Source organism: Bos mutus, chromosome 15, assembly GCF_027580195.1.
Source record: "Bos mutus isolate GX-2022 chromosome 15, NWIPB_WYAK_1.1, whole genome shotgun sequence".
Classification (NCBI taxonomy): Eukaryota; Metazoa; Chordata; class Mammalia; order Artiodactyla; family Bovidae; genus Bos; species Bos mutus.
In genome coordinates this window covers 27,239,139-27,257,367 of record NC_091631.1, presented here as the reverse complement: position 1 = coordinate 27,257,367, position 18,229 = coordinate 27,239,139, and the positions used below count along the sequence as shown (strand labels likewise).

Sequence of the window (18,229 nt, the reverse complement as noted above, 5' to 3'; positions counted from 1 at the left end):
TTATGTTAATTTCTCTTGTATTTAGAATTGTTTGATTTATAAGCACTTACTTTTCTTTGGGCCAATTATATTAGCACTCATTTACAAACTAGTTTCTGCAATTAGTAATATTATCCAAAGACAAAGACATATACCGAGACACACATATATCCAAATAGATACAACAAGGGATTTTGTAGCTTTGTTTTTCAAACTTAGCTATAAATCAGATATCATAATATAAAACTCAAATTGTAAACAAGAGTTGGAATAAGAAACTTTTAAAAAGGCATTGTTCCTTTCTTCCTTTTTTTTGTGCATGCAAAAATATCAATTTTGAAATATCAAAAGAACCCCATTAACTAGGTACTTGCAAGTATGAGCCTCCTATGTATTGAATGTGAATCTGGCTTGAGTGTTAGAGGTTGGCTTTCTGACACCCCTCATTCTGTTTTTAAGACTTTGTTTTTCTTTTCTCTTTTTTAAGACCTTGTCTTTCTTGTCTCTCTATGGCCACCATGGAGATGAGCAGGACAAGGAGGGCTGGGAAGAGAAAGCTTCAGAGGCACTGCATTCTTGCTCACAACCCTCCACCCCCACCCCCACTGTTGCTTCACTCCCTTCCCTGATCTACCTCTTACCTAACTACTCAGCAAGACCACCCAGGCTTTTATAACTGAGTAACCCCCAGAATTTTGCGTGTGTGTCTTTTTTGAACCCTCAGCATCCTCCCAATGGATGATCCAGGGGAATGTCACAGGAGAATCCTTACCTGCCCTTTTCTGTGGTTCCCTAGGCCTAGAAAATTTTTCACTGGTCCCTGTGTCTGAGTTTTCCTGTACACTCAACCACTCCCACTGGAGGTTTCTTTTATATCCTGAGAATCTCTTTGTCTGCGTCTGGTCGCTTCCCTCACAAGAGAAACTGCAGATTGGATTTCCCTTCTTGCTTGGAGCCTAGGACACAACTCACTCACACGCACTTGATCACTGAAAATGCCCAAGCACCAAGGAAGTACTTGTAGCCCAATTTTCCCTACCTTGACTTGTGCACGAGGTTGCCTGGTTGCCTTAGTGCCAGCTTTCTCTCTCCCACGTAGCTCCCACTGTCCTCCAAACAGGTCTCAGGTTTTTCTATGACTTCTGCAGAGAGCCGGGTTCCAGTGTAGCAGGCTACCCATAGTGGGGTGGGACACATCTTCCCTACTATCAAAGTCCCACCTCCATGCAGGCACAGAGAACCTGGAGGAGCCCCCCAAATTGTGGGAAATAAGGCCCATCAGCCCAAACCCAAAGAATGGACTTGGAGACATGAGGTGCAGCGGGAAGCAGGGCTTTAAGACCTAAAAGTTGTCAGATATGGCAGAAAGTCTCAGAGGCTATCAGGGTTGGGCAGAGCTGGAGCCCCCTCCTGACATCAGGCTGCTCTTTGACGTGGAAGAAGTTCTCGGACATCATTCCTTACAGGGGACAAAGGACCTGCTGGGGCCCAGCCTGGTGACACCGCTTGATGGTGACAAGTGGCACAGGAGTCAGTCAGCACAGCTCTGCCAGCTTACACCTGTCCTGACCCAGCCTCACCCTCTCAGGAGTGGGTTTTGCTAGGGATCCGAAAGTGGTAGAGATGGCAACATAGGAGCTACTGAGGGAGCAAAGGCAGAGAGGAAGGAGCAGTCAGAGCACAAGTGGGAGAGATTTCCTGGTGAGGGTCAGGGTCAAGGTGAGTTTTTGGGAACCTAAGGCTGAGGTTTAGGCCTTTGTGCAGCAAAGTTCTATTGAGATAGAGAGGGAGCAGGGCAGACAGGGTCCCTGAGGATGCCTGGCCTGCTGTCTGGGGGACTACTGTCCAGTCCAGAGGTCAGAATTGATCCCCCAGGTAGGGAGGAGCTCTGGGAGGTGCTTGAGCTGGAGTGGGTCATGGACCAGGTAAGAGAGGCAGTGGATGATGCCTCAGGCTGGACCGAGCATCTGTCTCAGTGACCCCACAGCAGGGCAGAGTCAGCTGTGTGAGCAACTTGCTAGTGAGAACCTACTACCTGCTGGGCTCTGGGTGGATGCTGCATATACACTAAGAACCACTTTCTCAGAACCTACTATGTGCTGGGCTGTCTGGGAGGATGATTCAGGTGTGGAATCTCAGTGTAACTAACAGTGACCTCCTCGTACAAATGAGGTTCATATCAGAGAGGTTAAAAGCCTTTCTAGAATCCTGGTACCAGTATGAAAGCCGCCTGCCCAAGTGTCCTGCTCTCACCTTGCCTACTGTGGCCTCAAATTCAGCCCAGTTGTACATTGAGAAGATCAATGGCACCAGCCAGGCCTGTGGCCTCCCAATGCCACCTGCACTGCGTGCCCATACAGCTCACATCCTCTCCCATCTTCACCTGTAAATGGTTCAGCCATAAATGAGGGGTCAGTCAATGCCAGTTCTTCCTTGCCCCTTCCATTTATAAATGCCTGGAAGTGGTTTTAAAGACTTGGGAGAGTTTGTGTCAATCATGAACTAGGTTTGGATTTTTCTTAGATTCTATGTCTTCCTCTCACTCCCTGCCAGAGAGCTGACCTGAGTGTTTCCTTCTTCAGCAAGTTGAACTGATGCCATGTTGGTCAAGTTACATCCTTAGTGGGAGAATGGATAGAAATAGATGTGTTGGAAGATTCCTTCTTTCAGCTGCTTCAAAAGAGGTTCTGAACAGAAAACAACAGCATCAAACCCTGGTCTTATCTATAAATGTCAATGATGAAGGGTCAAAAGAGTCTTTCTGCCTCAAAAAATGTTAAAAATGTCAGAAGTTACTGTTGGAATTGCCCTAGATTATGCTTCTCAATTAATTGTGGTTAAACATCAGGTTTTTGTATTTTTTCTTTTTTCTAAGATACCATGGACTTATCTATTTGTAAAATAAAATATAAATTACCCAAGAAAAGAAGAAAACAAAGATAAACAGTTCAAATCTAACTTTCAATTATTAGTTTCAATACACATAGAAATACTGTGCCACATTGCTCTAAGGTTTCTGAGCAGTTACTCTTAAACTCTGTACTTACCTTGTCAGGAACCAGTAACAGGCAGCTGGTGGACAAGGCAGGTCCTCAGACCACACAGGAGCCGCACTGCCCCAGGAAGTATGGTGGTGCCTGGCTGTTGGCCTGCAAGGGGATTGTGAGGTGAGGCTCACAGAACCCCTGGTGGACTGCTGAGTGCTGTACACGGGTCAATAGGGGCTGTTGTCTCAGCACCTGATACCTGGTAGGATGAGGGGCTCTGGGAAGGGAAGGACTTGTCTGAGGTCTCACAGCTGGAAAGTGGCCAAAGCAGGACTGGTCTCAGCCCTCTTCCAATCTGCCTTGGACACTTTAGCCCAATTCAGGACCACTCTGATGGGCCATTTTGGTTCAGTTTCTCTCTCTGCCCAATTCCACTACCCTCCTGCCTCATAAACTTTTCACAGAGAGGAAATGCAATGAATAAAGTCATGTCCATTCATGATGAGGAATTGGAAATCAGGACCCCAACTTGATATCTCTCTACACAACAGGAAATAAGACGTCTGAGTTTACCAAGAAGGAGAGAGGATCTGCATCCGTGGGACACTGATATATTCCAGGTGAGATGTAAATTGGTGCTGTTATTTTGCGAAAGCCTGACACCACTACTCTGTAGCTGGTGCAATCACATAGCCTTAGATCCAGCTGTCCCTCTGACCGTTGAGAGTGTGGGAGGGAGAAAGGACACAGAGACAGAGACCACTGAGAATGCTGGTGTCAGAGTTGACCAGAGGTTGGCTGTGGGAGTGAAAAGCAGCTTTCACATGCAAGAGATATTTAATCAATATTTATTGAATCAACAAAAGACTAGAACACAAACATATCATAAAATGATATTCAAATGAATAGTGAACATTATTTTTCACAGAGACATTTTTAATTACACTACTCTTTGCATCATGTATGGGAACAGTATGTTTAATTTATTAAGCCCAAGAGAAAAGATAATTCACTGACACAATGAAATATCCAAACATCCAAATATCCTCATTTAAAATTTAAAAGTACTTTAACTATAGACATTATCAGGTAGAGCAGAATTCTAATCCAGATCCTCCCAAATTAAGTTTCTATCTTTCAGAAAAGTCTCCTCTTGACAGAATTGTTTTTCCTGTAAGCTTAGTAGGTTCAGGAGCAGATTACCACAGTGCTTGCTCAACCCCAACAATTGCCCATGACCAGCTAAGTGAAGGATGACCATACCACAAAACCTCCAGCACCATCATACACCTGCGCAGGGGATCTTTCAGCACATGATTTCTGATTCTAATGAGACAGCTATTACTGAGAATGGCAGCAATTTCTTCATCAGCCACTGACTGAAGCTTATTTGGGAAAATGGTATTCTTCCTGAGAGAATTGCTCCATAGCCTCTTTACTTATAGGCCTTTTTCTTCTCTTCTGAAGATGCATCTTTTCCAATCCTTATATTAACTTCAAACTTGGCCTGAAGCTGATGAAAGAACAACTTACCAGACAATCCACAAAACAGAGCCAAGGATGGAGGCTGCCATGTTGTCCCCCCATTAGATATTTTTAAATGCGATCTGCATTAAGCATTGAGAAACACTGTTAAGCACAATCAAGTATACAAGGAATCCCAGATCTGAGCAGTGAAAGTGCAGAGTCCTAACCAGCTGACCACCAGTGTAATGTGTAATGACTTTGGAAAACTCTATAGCTATGTGGAGACTGTAGAAAGGGTAGGTGAGGGAGCTCAAGTTCAGTTCTAGATAGGCTGTCCTGGAGGTGCCAAGGAGACTAGCAGAGAGGATGTCAAGTACCCACCTACAAAGTCAAGTCTGGAGCCCGGGGGAGGTCAGGCAGGAGATGCAATTTGGAAATGTTCATCCTGTAGACAGATTCCAAGGCCATGAGCCTGGATGAAGTCTCTGCAGGACAGAGAATGGAGAGAAAAGGGAAGGTCCAGGGACTGAGGGGACAGGAGGACCCTCAAACACTTAGCCTGGTGAAGGATAAGCACCACTGTGGAGACCCAGGGGCAGCCAGAGGGGCAGGAAGCAAACCAGGAGAGGGTAGTGTCCATAGGCCAAGTGGTTTCAAGGAGAAGGGAGGGACCAACTGTGTCTGAGGCTGCTGAGAGGTCAAGACAAGAGCTCAGAATTGACTGCTGGATTCAGCAGCGTGGAGACCACTGGTGAACTTGTCAAGGGCAGTTTCATGGAAGAGTGATGTCTGAAGTCTGGAGGAGGGAGGACAGAATGGGAGGGGAGGGTGTTTAATGCAGATGGCTCTTTCTTGAGTTGTGCTGTGCAGGTGAGCTGAGGAACAGGGCAGGAGATGGAGGAGACGGTGGGGCTGATGGATATTTATATGGGAGCTGGTATTGCTTGTTTGTAAAGGGAACAGTGGACCTGGCACGTGAAAGGAGACAATTATTGCAGCCAAGTAGTTCTGTAAGTGAAAAGAGGGCAGGATTGTGCTATATTTGCTGCTTCATTTGCTAAGTAATGGGCAAGATTTGAGCAAAGATGATCTGGCAGATAATGTATTGCCTGAGGAGTAAACTGTACTTCTCTTCTCCCATATTCAGCTAGGTTCCAACCAGGTGCTTTTAAAGATTTCTCCTAAGAATCTTGTTCCTGCAATGACACCTTACGGCTGGCTAGTAACCCACCCGCATCCCCTACGAGTGCTTAGAAAACTGCTGGCAGCAATGAACCAGAGGTGTCTCAGACCACAGCAGAGCTCAGAGAAGCTTCCTGAGACAGCAGGTCAAACAGCACGGTGGAGTTCGCCCCCTTGTTTGTGCCTTGGGGACGCAGGCTGCAAACATTCGCGGTCCTGTAGCGGGTCAGCTGTTTCCTGGCCGTGGGTAAGGCGAGCTGGTTTGGAAACTGGTAACCTTGAGCACCCGTCACTTCGGTGCACACAGTGCATTGATGGGAAGAAAATACAGATCCTAAACTGTTTGCTGGCTCAGCATCCTGCTCAGATGGCCATTGAGAGCTTTGCCAGAAGGAGTGTGTATGGTTACCTGTGCCCACCCCTAGCCCAGCCTGGTCCCTGGGACCATTAGGAACAGCACAGGGAGGTCTAGTAGCCCTGAGCCTGGAGCTACAGTGAGGGCAGCTGAGAGATGGAAGATGAGTCCACCAGTGTTAGAAATAAGAGATTGTACTTTGTCCCTTATCCTGAGGGCAAAGGGCAGCCCCAGGGGGGCTTTACATACTGAAATGATGTGGTCCAATCTGTGTGTGACAGGCTGCAATTGAGGAATCTCAATTGTGTTGTGGTGACTGGGGGAGGCAGATGACAGGGAGAAGTTGTTACTAAATCAGATTTGGGCCTGCTTTCCTGAGCACAGTAAAGCTCATATACTGATACTTGGTTGAGATAAAAATTTTTAGACAGTGCAGTGTTTATTGCAGGAGCCAAGAGAGGAGTCTGAGTATGTATGGCTCAAAATTACAGAAACGCTGCCCGCCCCCCATGAATTTCAGGGAATGGTGTCTAGATACTGGATGAGGTAGAGTTTCTGGGCACATGACCAGCTCCTAGACAACTGTCTGATTGTTTGGTGGTGAGGTAACTGGGAGCCAACATCACCAACCTTCTGGTTTCCCCCGGTCTGGGGTCTACAGGCTGGTGAGCAACTTCCTCTACCTGGTGGGGGTTCAGTATCTGCAAAGAAGCTCAAAGATGAGGCTCAGAATACTATCTATAGCACTAGTTTTTGTTCAGTCACTCACTCATGTCCACCTCTTTGTGACCCCATGGACTGCAGTACGCCAGGCTTCCCTGTTCTTCACTACCTCCCAGAGTTGGCTCAAACTCATGTCCATTGAGTCAATGATGCCATCCAATCATCTTATGCTCTGTTGTCCCCTTCTTCTCCTACCTTCAATCATTCCTAGCATCAGGGTCTTTTCCAATGCAAAGAGTTAGCTCTTTGCATCAGGTGGCCGAAGTATTGTAGCTTCAACTTCAGCATCAGTCCTTCCAGTGAATATTCAGGATTGATTTCCTTTAGGATTGACTAGTTTAATCTTTCTGTCCAAGGGACTCTCAGGAGTCTTCTATAGCACCACAGCACTCAGCCTTCTTTATGGTCCAACTCTCACATCCATACATGACTACTGGACAAACCATAGCTTTGACTAGACGGACTTATGTTGGCAAAGTGGTCTCTGCTTTTTAATATGCTGCCTAGATTTGTCATAGCTTTTTTTCCCAAGAAGCAAGTGTCTTTTAATTTCATGACTGCAGTCACCATCTGCAATGATTTTGGAGTCCAAGAAAATATAGTCTGTCACTATTTCTATTTTTTCCCCACTTACTTGCCATGAAGTGATGGGACTAGACGCCGTGATCTTAGTTTTTTTTTTTTTAATAATTATTTATTTGGCCTTGCTGAGTCTTAGTTATGACATGTGGGATCTAGTTCCCTGACCAGGGATAGAACCCTGGCCCCCTGCATTGGGAGCTCAGAATTTTAGCCACTGGCCCACCAAGAAAGTCCCATGATCTTAGTTTTCTGAATGTTGAGTTTTAAGCCAGCTTTTTCATGCTTCTCTTTCACCTACATCAAGAGGCTCTTTTGTTCTTCTTTGCTTTCTGCCATGGGCTTTCCTGGTAGCTCAGTTGGTAAAGAATCTGCCTGTAATGTAGGAGACCCCAGTTTGATTCTTTGGTCAGGAAGATCTGCTGGAGAAGGGAACAGCTACCCACTTCAGTATTCTGGCCTGGAGAATTCCATGGACAGAGGAGACTGGCAGGCTACAGTCCATGGACTCACAAAGAGTTGGACACAGCTGAGTGATTTTCACTTTCTTTTTTTGCCATAGAGTGGTATTAACTGTGTATCTAAAGTTATTGATATTTTCCCTGGAAATCTCTATTCCAGCTTGAGTTTCATCCAGCACTGCATTTGGCATGATGTACTCTGCATATAATTTAAATAAGCAGGGGGACAATATACAGCCTTGACATATTCCTTTCCTAATTGAACCAGTTTGTTGTTCCTTGTTTGGTTCTAATTGTTGCATCTTGACCTGCATACAGGTTTTTCAGGAGGCAGATAAGGTGGTCTGGTATCCCCATCTCTTTAAGAATTTTCCACAGTTTGTTGTGATCCACACAGTCAAAGGTTTTAGCATAGTCAATAGGGCCAAATCCAGCCTCCTGATTGTATTTTTGTAGAGCCAGAGAGCCAAGAATGGTTTTTACAATTTAAATGCTTATATTAGAAATTATTTTATACCTAGGCAATATCCTCCAAATTGCCTCTTGAACCTCACATTCTGAATTACAGCTCTGAATTCTGAAAAGATTCCTTACCCTGGTCTATGGAGGCTAGCAGCGGGCAGAGAGATGGGACCCCTTTTCAAAGATACTTAAGAGGTTGTCCACAGGCAGAATGTACAGACTGGCAAGAAAGTAAGGGTTTCCAGTGGGCCAGTAAATGCTGCACATGTAGTGAACAGCTGGCTCACGCTGGACACAGAGCAGGCATTTGGGGGAGGGGCAAAGAAGTGGCTGGAAAGGTCAACAGGGACCTGTCAATCAAGGTCTCAAGTCCCAGAAACATGGGTTACTTGTTTACTCTGTTCTTTTTTCTTTAATGCACACACTCACACAGAAAGGTAAGCTCCTTTCAAACAGGTGGTCTTCTTCTCATCTGTGTCTCCAGCTCCTTGAAGAGTTGAGGCTGATAACTGTTGAATGAATGAATGTTGGGAGCATGATGGAGCACAACAGTAGAACTGAATGTCAGGTCCTATCCTACTAGTTTGCTGTGTGACCTTAACCAACCTGCCTATCCTCTTAGTAAAGTGTGGTTTTACATTTTTCCTTCTGGTATTATAAGGGAAAGAAGGGATCTTCCTTTCTCAGGGACTGGAAATACTCCCAAGTTTGGCATTGCCTGCTGACAGGAGTTAAAAGGTGAGCCCAGGGTGAGGTATACTGTGGGGTGAGGAGAGTTCTTTTGGTCAAGTGGAAATGCAAGCATTTTTAAAATCTTTTTTTTTCTGAGTGAAAAGTGAATCCATGTTATTGTAACACATCCAATCAGAATATGTATTCTAAAAGTGAATCCTACCCCGCAGGGAGCCACTATGAACAACTTGGGTTTTATTCTCTAGACCAGACATGGGAGTTCTCATTTCATGGGTACAGAGTTTCAGTTTGGGAAGATGAAAAGAGTTCCAGAGATGAAGGATAGTGATTGTTACACAACAGTATGAGTGAATTAATGCCATCGACAATACACTAAAAATCATTTCAGGTATATGCCCCAAAATGGGAATGCTGGGTCTTATGGTAGCTCTATCTTTGGTTTCGTAGGGTATCTCCATAGAGTTCTCCACAGTACCTTTGTCAAGAAAACCATAATTTGAAAAAATCCAAGCACCACAATGTTCATTGCAGCACTATTTACAATAACTAAGACATGGAAACCATCTAAATGTCCATTGACAGAGGAATGGATCAAGAAGATGTAGAACATATAGATAATGGAATATTACTCAGCTATTAAACAGAACAAAAGAATGCCATTTGCAACAACATGAATGGACCTAGAGATTGCTATGCTGAGTGAAGTAAGTCAGATACAAAACGACAAATATTGTATGATGTCATTATATGCAGAATCAATTAAAAGGGTACAAATATTTTTATTTATTTACATATCATAAATAGAGTCATGGATGTAGAAAACAAGCCTATGGTTGCCAGGGGAACCAAGTGGGGAAGGAAATTTTGGGGGATTTGGATTGACATATACACATTACTATCTATAAAATAGATTAGATCTAATAGATAGAGTGCCTGATGAACTATGGATGGAGGTTTGTGACATTGTACAGGAGACAGGGATCAAGACCATCCTCAAGAAAAAGAAATGCAAGCAAGTGCCGGGGTCCAGCCCCGGTGGCTCCAGGGAATTCGAAGCGGGGACGGCGTTGGCAAGGATCAGGAAACAATGGCTTAATTAAATGTTAATTAAGGATATAAAGAGTAATAGAATAAGGATAGCTCAGTGAGGAAATTGAGTGGAGAAAAGAGGCTGAATAATTTAGCCAGAAGGTGAGAGAAAGAACGACACGGGGAGACCAAGCTTCGGTGAACAAGGCCCGCACTTTATTTTCCAAAGTAGTTTTTATACCTTAAGTTATGCATAGAGGATAATGGGGGAAGGGGTAGAGTCATGCAGTAAGCCAGGCTTTCTTCCTGCAAACTTATCATATGCAAAAGTTTAGGTGATTTGCATCATCTTCTGGCCCGGAGGCCTGTTAACATTTTAAGACCCTTTCTTCAGAAAACTTATTTTTCTCTAAAGGTGATTAGTCAGGCGCCACCCTCCAAAAGCATTAGATAAAGTTGCATTCCTACAGGGAAAACATGTGGTGGGCTATAACAAGAAAAAGAATTAACTGAAGGGTCCAAGGTTACAAACATTAAAGCTACTACTTACACCAATTATATTAATCAATACACTGCCAGGGACACAGCAGGTAAGGGATATGGAGACTTAGCAGCAAACATTGGCCCAACAAGTGAAAAACCCTTCACCAATACAATTTCTAATCAATCTTTTAACTGCTCAAAGGAATCTGTATTTAGACAGTTTAGAACATCTCATGCCTCTCACAGTTGGGAGGCTCTGAGCAATCACATGTGGCCAGAAAAACCTATTCAGGCAGGCTAGAGGACTTCCAAAGGAGTTTGTAAGTTGAAACACTATCACACCCAGGAACTTTATTAACTGGAGCTGTAAGTTAACTCTTTTTTCAGAGAGAGGTAGTGGTGGACAGGCCCCCGTAAAGTCAGAGGTGTAGGTGAGAGTACAAAGCAGAAAGTAGGCAGACTCTGGTTTTGGGGGTAGATGCTCAAGAATTTCCAGGGGGACTCCTGAGGCTCGATCCCACCTCTGTGTATGCCGAGCCTCCTTTCTCATGACCTTTGCTATGGGCGGAGCTCCTCACACCGGCTCCCAGCAAACAAGCAAAATGGGTTTCTGAGGAGGCTTTACAAATAGCTGTGAAAAGAAGAGAAGCAAAAAGCAAAGGAGAAAAGGAAAGATATACCCATTTGAATGCAGAGTTCCGAAGAATAGCAAGGAGAGATAAGAAAGCCTTCCTCAGTGCTCAGTGCAAAGAAATAGAGGAAAATAATAGAATGGGAAAGACTAGAGATCTCTTCAAGGAAATTAGAGATACCAAGGGAACATTTCATGCAAAGATGGGCTCGATAAAGGACAGAAATGGTATGGACCTAACAGAAGCAGAAGATATTAAGAAGAGGTGGCAAGAATACACAGAAGAACTGTACAAAAAAGAGCTTCATAACCAAGATAATCACGATGGTGTGATCACTCACCTAGAGCCAAACATCCTGGAATGCCAAGTCAAGTGGGCCTTGGAAAGCATCACTATGAACAAAGCTAGTGGAGGAGATGGAATTCCAGTTGCGCTATTTCAAATCCTAAAAGATGATGCTGTAAAAGTGCTGCACTGAATATGCACTGAACTGAATAAGCAAATTTGGAAACTCAGCAGTGGCCACAGGACTGGAAAAGGTCAGTTTTCATACCAATCCCAAAGAAAGGCAATGCCAAAGAATGCTCAAACTACCACACAATTGCACTCATCTCACATGCTAGTAAAGTAACGCTCAAAATTCTCTAAGCCAGGCTTCAGCAATATGTGAACCGTGAACTTCCAGATGTTCAAGGTGGTTTTAGAAAAAGCAGAGGAACCAGAGATCAAATTGCCAACATTTGCTGGATCATTGAAAAAGCAAGAGAGTTCCAGAAAAACATCTATTTCTGCTTTATTGACTATGCCAAAGCCTTTGACTGTGCTGATCACAGTTAACTGTGGAAAATTCTGAAAGAAATGGGACTACCAGACCACTTGACCTGCCTCTTGAGAAATCCATATGCATGTCAAGCAACAGTTAGAACTGGACATGGAACAACAGACTGGTTCCAAATAGGGAAAGGAGTACGTCAAGGCTGTATGTTGTCACCCTGTTTATTTAACTTATGTGCAGAGTACATCATGAGAAATGCTGGACTGGAGGAAGCACAAGCTGGAATCCAGATTGCTGGGAGAAATATCAATAACTTCAGATATGCAGATGATACCACCCTTATGGCAGAAAGTGAAGAAGAACTAAAGAGCCTCTTGATGATAGTGAAAGAGGAGAGTGAAAAATTTGGCTTAAAGCTCAACATTCAGAAAACTAAGATCATGGCATCCGGTCCCATCACTTCATGGGAAATAGATGGGGAAACAGTGGAAACAGTGTCAGACTTAATTTTTTTGGGCTCCAAAGTCATTGTAGGTGGTGATTGCAGCCATGAAATTAAAAGACTCTTACTCCTTGGAAGGAAAGTTATTTAATATGCTAGACAGCATATTCAAAAGCAGAGACATTACTTAGCCAGCAAAGGTCTGTCTAGTCAAGGCTATGGTTTTTCCAGTAGTCACGTATGAATGTGAGAGTTTGACTATAAAAAAAGCTGAGCACCGAAGAATTGATGCTTTTGAACTTGATGTTGTAGAAGACTCTTGAGAGTCCCTTGGACTGCAAGGAGATCCAACCAGTCCATCCTAAAGGAGATCAGTCCTAAGTGTTCATTGGAAGGACGGATGTTGAAGCTGAAACTCCAATACTTTGGCTACCTCATGCCAAGAGCTGACTCATTTGAGAAAACCCTGATGCTGGGAAAGATTGAGGGCAGGAGGAGAAGGGGACGACAGAGGATGAGATGGTTGGATGGCATCACCGACTCAAGGGACATGAGTTTTGGTGAACTCCAGGAGTTGGTGATGGACAGGGAGGCCTGGCGTGCTGTGGTCCATGGGGTCGCAAAGAGTTGGACATGACTGAGCAGCTGAAGTGAACTGAACTGAACTGAACTAATCTATAAAATGGATAACTAATAAGAACCTCTATAGAGCACATAGAGCGTTGTTTATATGGGAAGATAATTTTTTTAAAGTGTGGATATATGTATATGTATAACTCATTTACTTTTTTGTACACCTAAAATGAACACAACATTGTGAATTAACTATACTCTAATAAAAGTTTTATAAAAAAAATACTAAAATACAAAAAATTGTTTTGATGATAAGTGTTATGTTTAATCTATATTTTACTACCATAAAAAATTGAATAAACATTACAAACTGCCCCAGACACAACACTGAACTCCCAAGCACGACGGCAAGAATATCTGTGTGTTGTTCACAGGTGTATCACCAGCATCTGACACACTGTAGGTGCTCTGAATAAAGTGAGCCTCTGTGAGCCCCAACCTACTTAGCTTAGGCATTTTACTACTATTCAGACTGGATCAAAATCTTGCCTCCTGGAAGTCGGCCATGAATGACAGGCCCAGCCTACCCTACTTTCATTTGGAGTACAAGTGGAGGTTGACCTTCTTAAAGAGTTTGAGAGCATGGTGTTAATATTTTCTAAGAATGAGGTCCATTGGCATCAGATTAAAGACAGCCGCACAGACCACCTGACCCTGAGTTAAAGTTGGGATTAGCCTGTGAAAGGAACTCAGAAAATCCTGAGTCTGGGATGAATTCCTCACTGCGCTACTCCTAGCCCTGTTGCACTCCTGATGGACAGGGCAGGCATGGGTTGCCCTCTTCTTCTCTCCCTCCTTCAGTAGGATAGCGTATAGCAGTGGAGAAAAGAGCTGAGCAAAAGCTAAAGAGCACCGGGAGTTGTATCAACACTGAACAGCTTAGTGTGGCCGGAACATGGGGTGCAGTGGGGCTGGAGCAAGAGAGAGCAAGACAGGCCACCAGTGGGGAGCTTGAAATCAGGCTGAGCTGTTTGAGCTGAGCCTCAAAGTTGTGATAAATCATGGGATCATGGGAGGACTTTAGCTAAAGGGAGGATCTATCTACAGACTACAAGATTATGGAAAGGTGTGCTGGGGGTAAACAGGAAGTGGAGACTGGGTAGAAATAATCTCTATTGTCTCTGGGGTCTCATAGAATGGACACTAGAAAGAGTTCTTCCTGTCACATTTCCACTAGGCGTCTATCGGTGAATATAGACAGAGAGGGAGGTGGAGGGGGAAGACCCAATGAGAAAAGTGTCTGGTGCTGTGGGAAAAAGTGAGTTTGGACTTAGTCTTACCTGGTCTCAAATCCAGGCTCAGGGTGACACTAATTGTGTTGCTTGTATTCCCTCTTCCTTGAAGGCTTGGGAAGCTGATTCCTTCCTCCCGGGGTGAGGACTGGACAGAAGAGTGCTGGGCAAATGGGGAGAGCGTGTTCCTTCACACTGCTGACCACTACAGCTTCTGCTTCCCTTACCAGCCATTCTCAGCTACGTGGTCTTCATAGGCCTCCTGTTCACAAGATTCTGGATCATCAGTATCTTGTATGCAGTCTGGTGGTACTTGGATCGAGCGAAGCCTTGGCAGGGGAGCAGGCACATTGACGTACTAAGGCGCTGGTCTGTATGGAAGTACATGAAGGACTATTTCCCCATCTTGGTAAGTATGGGGCTGGCTAGGGAGTGGTTCAGAGAAGGAAATGGCAACCCACTCCAGTGTTCTTGCCTGGAGAATCCCAGGGACAGGGGAGCCTGGTGGGCTGCCGTCTATGGGGTCGCACAGAGTTGGACACGACTGAAGCGACTTAGCAGCAGCAGGGAGTGGTCAGGACCATCGTCCCCATGTGTCCATGGGGAAGTGTGCCCCTGTGTTCAGTGAGCAGAATACTGGGCTTGGAGGCAGGAGAGAGGCTTCTACCACCATGTGGCCTGAGAAGAGTCAGTTTCTGTCTGGCTATGTTTTCTTGTGTGTGGAGATGTGGAGCCAATATGAGGATTGATGTATGAATGAGATTTGAAGGGCTCTGTGGGGCAATTGGTGAGGCACACATATGTATCTTAACACACAGGTGTAAAGTCCGTAGAGTGTAAGTTTTGGGGTGAAGGACTCAATGATAAATACAAGGCATCAAAAGAGCATCTAGCCCACACTTTATCAGATGATGAAACTCACACCCAGAGAAGGAGGAAGGTGTGATCAAGGACACACAGCAAGTTCATTTTCTGATTTTAAAGTGTGTGTTTAGCTCTGAGGATAGAAGCAGAGCAGAGAGAACTCAGGATGGATCCTGCCCGCACTCCAGTGTGCTGTGTCCTGGGACAGAGCTTTGCCCCATTCTGAATCCTAGTTTCCACACAAAATTGATCCCTTGTATTTCATGTCCCTTAGTCTGTTACTCAGGGTACTTCATGTCCATTTTAGACACGGGACTCTGTACCCCCAAATCAGATGTTAGTAATGGAGGACCCTGAATTTGAGTGAACTGACCTTTTGCCCCATTCCTGAATCCCAGACAGACTAAACCCTTGGATGTAAGCAGCTGTGATGGTTGATTATCTACTGGGGATAGGAAGAGGAAGGCAGTGAGGACCCAGAGAGGTGCCAGGCAGGGACAGGCGGCCCTCTCTGGACACAGGAGAGAAGACTGTATATGGTGTCTCCTCTGAGGGTGGACATCATAGGTTCCACCACCAGGTCTGCGACATGCCAGCTGTGTGACCTGGGGTGAGTTACACATGCTCTCTGAGCCTCGATTTCTCCACTGTAAACTGGAGATGCTGTCACATACATAACTGGGTTGTGTGGAGTCCATAAGACATCAGGTCGTCCTGGGACCTTCTGAGGACAGCATGTGGCTCTCCTTTCACACCTGGAGCTGCTATCATTTGCACATCTGGCAGAAAAATGGTGCTGAGCTGTTCTGTGCTGTCTTATCTACGTCTGTTCTGTCCCTCCTCTAGCCAGGTATCTCCCCCAGAGGATTTTTCAAATAGGGCACTGTTGACAATGTCTGAAACTGAAATTGCAGAAATTCCACCTGCACAGTGTTCAGGATTGTAGGCCGCTTGCAGTCCTGTGGCATCACCTGCAGAGGGCGGGCAGTACCACCAAGTGGCCAGCAGAGGGAGAGATGACATGCACTTTGACCTCCCTGTCCTGGACTGAGGCCTGCAGGGGTCGCTGTGGAGCGCAGAGTCTGGACTCTTGTCACCTCCCAAGAGAACTTTCAAGTCCTCCACACAGCTTTACAGAGCAGGCCCTGCAGGGATCTTAGGAGGTCAGGAAGCGGAGGGGCCAGGGAGTCTCTGTTGTCTACTGAAAACAAATGCACAACTCAAAAGTTGTGAGGGGTTTTGTTCTGGGACCTTACTGAGGACTGTAGTAAGACTCTTCGCGACTCCATGGACTGCCGCCTACCAGGCTCCTCCGTCCATGGGATTTTCCAGGCAAGAGTACTGGAGTTGGGTGCCATCACCTTCTCCGAGTAAGGAGATAGCCTCTCAGTAATCTCTGGGGAGCTGTTCTAAAAGGTAAGAGAGGAGTCAGAACTTACAGATTTTGCTGGAAAAAAAACAAAAAAAAAAACAAAAAAACCCCAAAATCTATGTAGCCAAACTTCAAAAGATTACTTGCCAGTCACAAAAAGCAGATGTCTCAAGTTAGTAATTTTTGTCTGTTTCTAGTAAGGGAAGATGGGCAAGTCTGGGCTCACTGCAATTATTCCTGTGATGTGCATCCTCACTCTCTGTGACTAGTATCCTGTTTTCCTCCATCCTGAATTCCTTTCAAGGCCCATTGTCAGTGGCAGCTACAGTGGCTGCTGGCTTGAAGGCAGGCAAGCAACATTCCTTGTCCTAACAACTCTGCTGGGTCTACTTGACATCACAAGCCTTTGTGCTGTGATTCTATTAGCTAGGGCCTAATGGTACAGTTTTTAGTGAAATTAGGAGACTTCTGAGCACTGGAGCTTTCTAAATGCACCCTACGGGCTTCCTAAAGAGGTGATGGTGGAGAATCAGGCAGTGTTTCCCCAGGACAAGCTGCCTTCACCTCATACTGAAGATCAGTCCCGGAGCTGGGTTTCTCTGTGAAGATTTCATTATCCCGGAGCAGCAGTGTCTACACAGACCAACACCTGACAGGGGTGCAGTGCTGTGGGCAGGCTGTGACCTGGTGTCAGGGAGTGCTGCAGACTTGGCAGGACACCTCCTTGACCCCTTTCCACCCACACCTGTGGGCATCACCAGGACTTCATGCCCCTTATCCTGGCACCCACTTCCCTGCACCCTGGGGTCTATTACACTGAGTCACAGGGGCTCAGGGGTCAGCCCCAACCTGGGACAGGCCTCCAGCTGCCATAGTCCTTGGAGAGATGCTCCTCCTGTGATGGCTCCTTCATTTTGGGAGGGCTCTGCCTGGGATTAGGTCTCCCTTCACATAGGACAGAGGCTTGTGTCCCTGTCATCCTGCCAGGAGTTCTTCCTCTGCCTTGGGCAAGGGTCTTCCTTCCCAGGTGGGCGGCATGGCCTTATCCATTCATGGGTCCATTCTGTCCCTCTTCATTTCATGGTCTCCCAGAGCATCTCCTCTGCTCCAGGCCTGCAGCAGGGACAAGGATCCTCAGATAGGCATCTCTAATCTCAGGACACTCACATGGGGGTGTGATAGCACTGGGCACGGGGGAGACACAGAAGAGGTCAGCACAGAAAGTCAGCAGGGAGCCCAGGGTGGTCACAAGGTGCAGCCCCGACTCACCAGGCTGCTGTCCCTGCAGCTGGTCAAGACTGCCGACCTGGACCCTTCCCGGAACTACCTTGCTGGCTACCACCCTCATGGGATTGCAACTGTTGGAGCTTTTACCAACTTTTGCACGGATGGCACTGGTTTTTGCTCACTGTTCCCTGGGATCCGCTCACATCTGATGGTGCTGAACTTGTGTTTCTGGGCCCCTGTCTTCAGGGATTATATCATAATAAGCGGTGAGTCTTCCCAACCCTGGGTAGCCCAGGTAGATGAGGTCTGCTGGCATGGGGGAGGGATTTTAAGGAGGGCTGCCAACTGTTCTGTACTTCTTGCAAGTGAGTGTGTAGTGGAGAAGGAAGCTAGACTCAAGGAAGCACTCCCCACAGCGCTGCTCAGCGATCTGCTTGATAGGGCTTGGCAAGACCTGAAAGACTCGGTCTCAGTCCTCAGAGAACTCCCAGCTGGGAACTAGAGTGGAGCCCAGCCCACATCCTCACCCACCATCCTGGCCCCCTTAAAACCATACTTCATCTTTTTCTTCCCTTCAGGGATGGTTGCTGCAGACAAGGAGAGTGTTTCTCACATTCTGAGCAGGGAAGGAGGTGGCAACCTGCTGGCCATC

At 45.8% G+C, this 18,229-nt stretch overlaps 1 protein-coding gene across 1 annotated transcript in view; it reads left to right on the top strand.

The window, feature by feature from the left end:
• Window positions 1-1,337: 1,337 nt before the first annotated feature.
• The window catches only part of LOC102283176 (2-acylglycerol O-acyltransferase 2), a 22,642-nt gene continuing 5,750 nt past the window's right edge, over window positions 1,338-18,229 (top strand). The window contains 5 exon segments of the mRNA XM_070383085.1: window positions 1,338-1,509; window positions 3,035-3,146; window positions 5,762-5,862; window positions 14,345-14,523; window positions 17,639-17,843. Coding sequence (XP_070239186.1) covers window positions 1,338-1,509; window positions 3,035-3,146; window positions 5,762-5,862; window positions 14,345-14,523; window positions 17,639-17,843 — 769 coding nt within the window.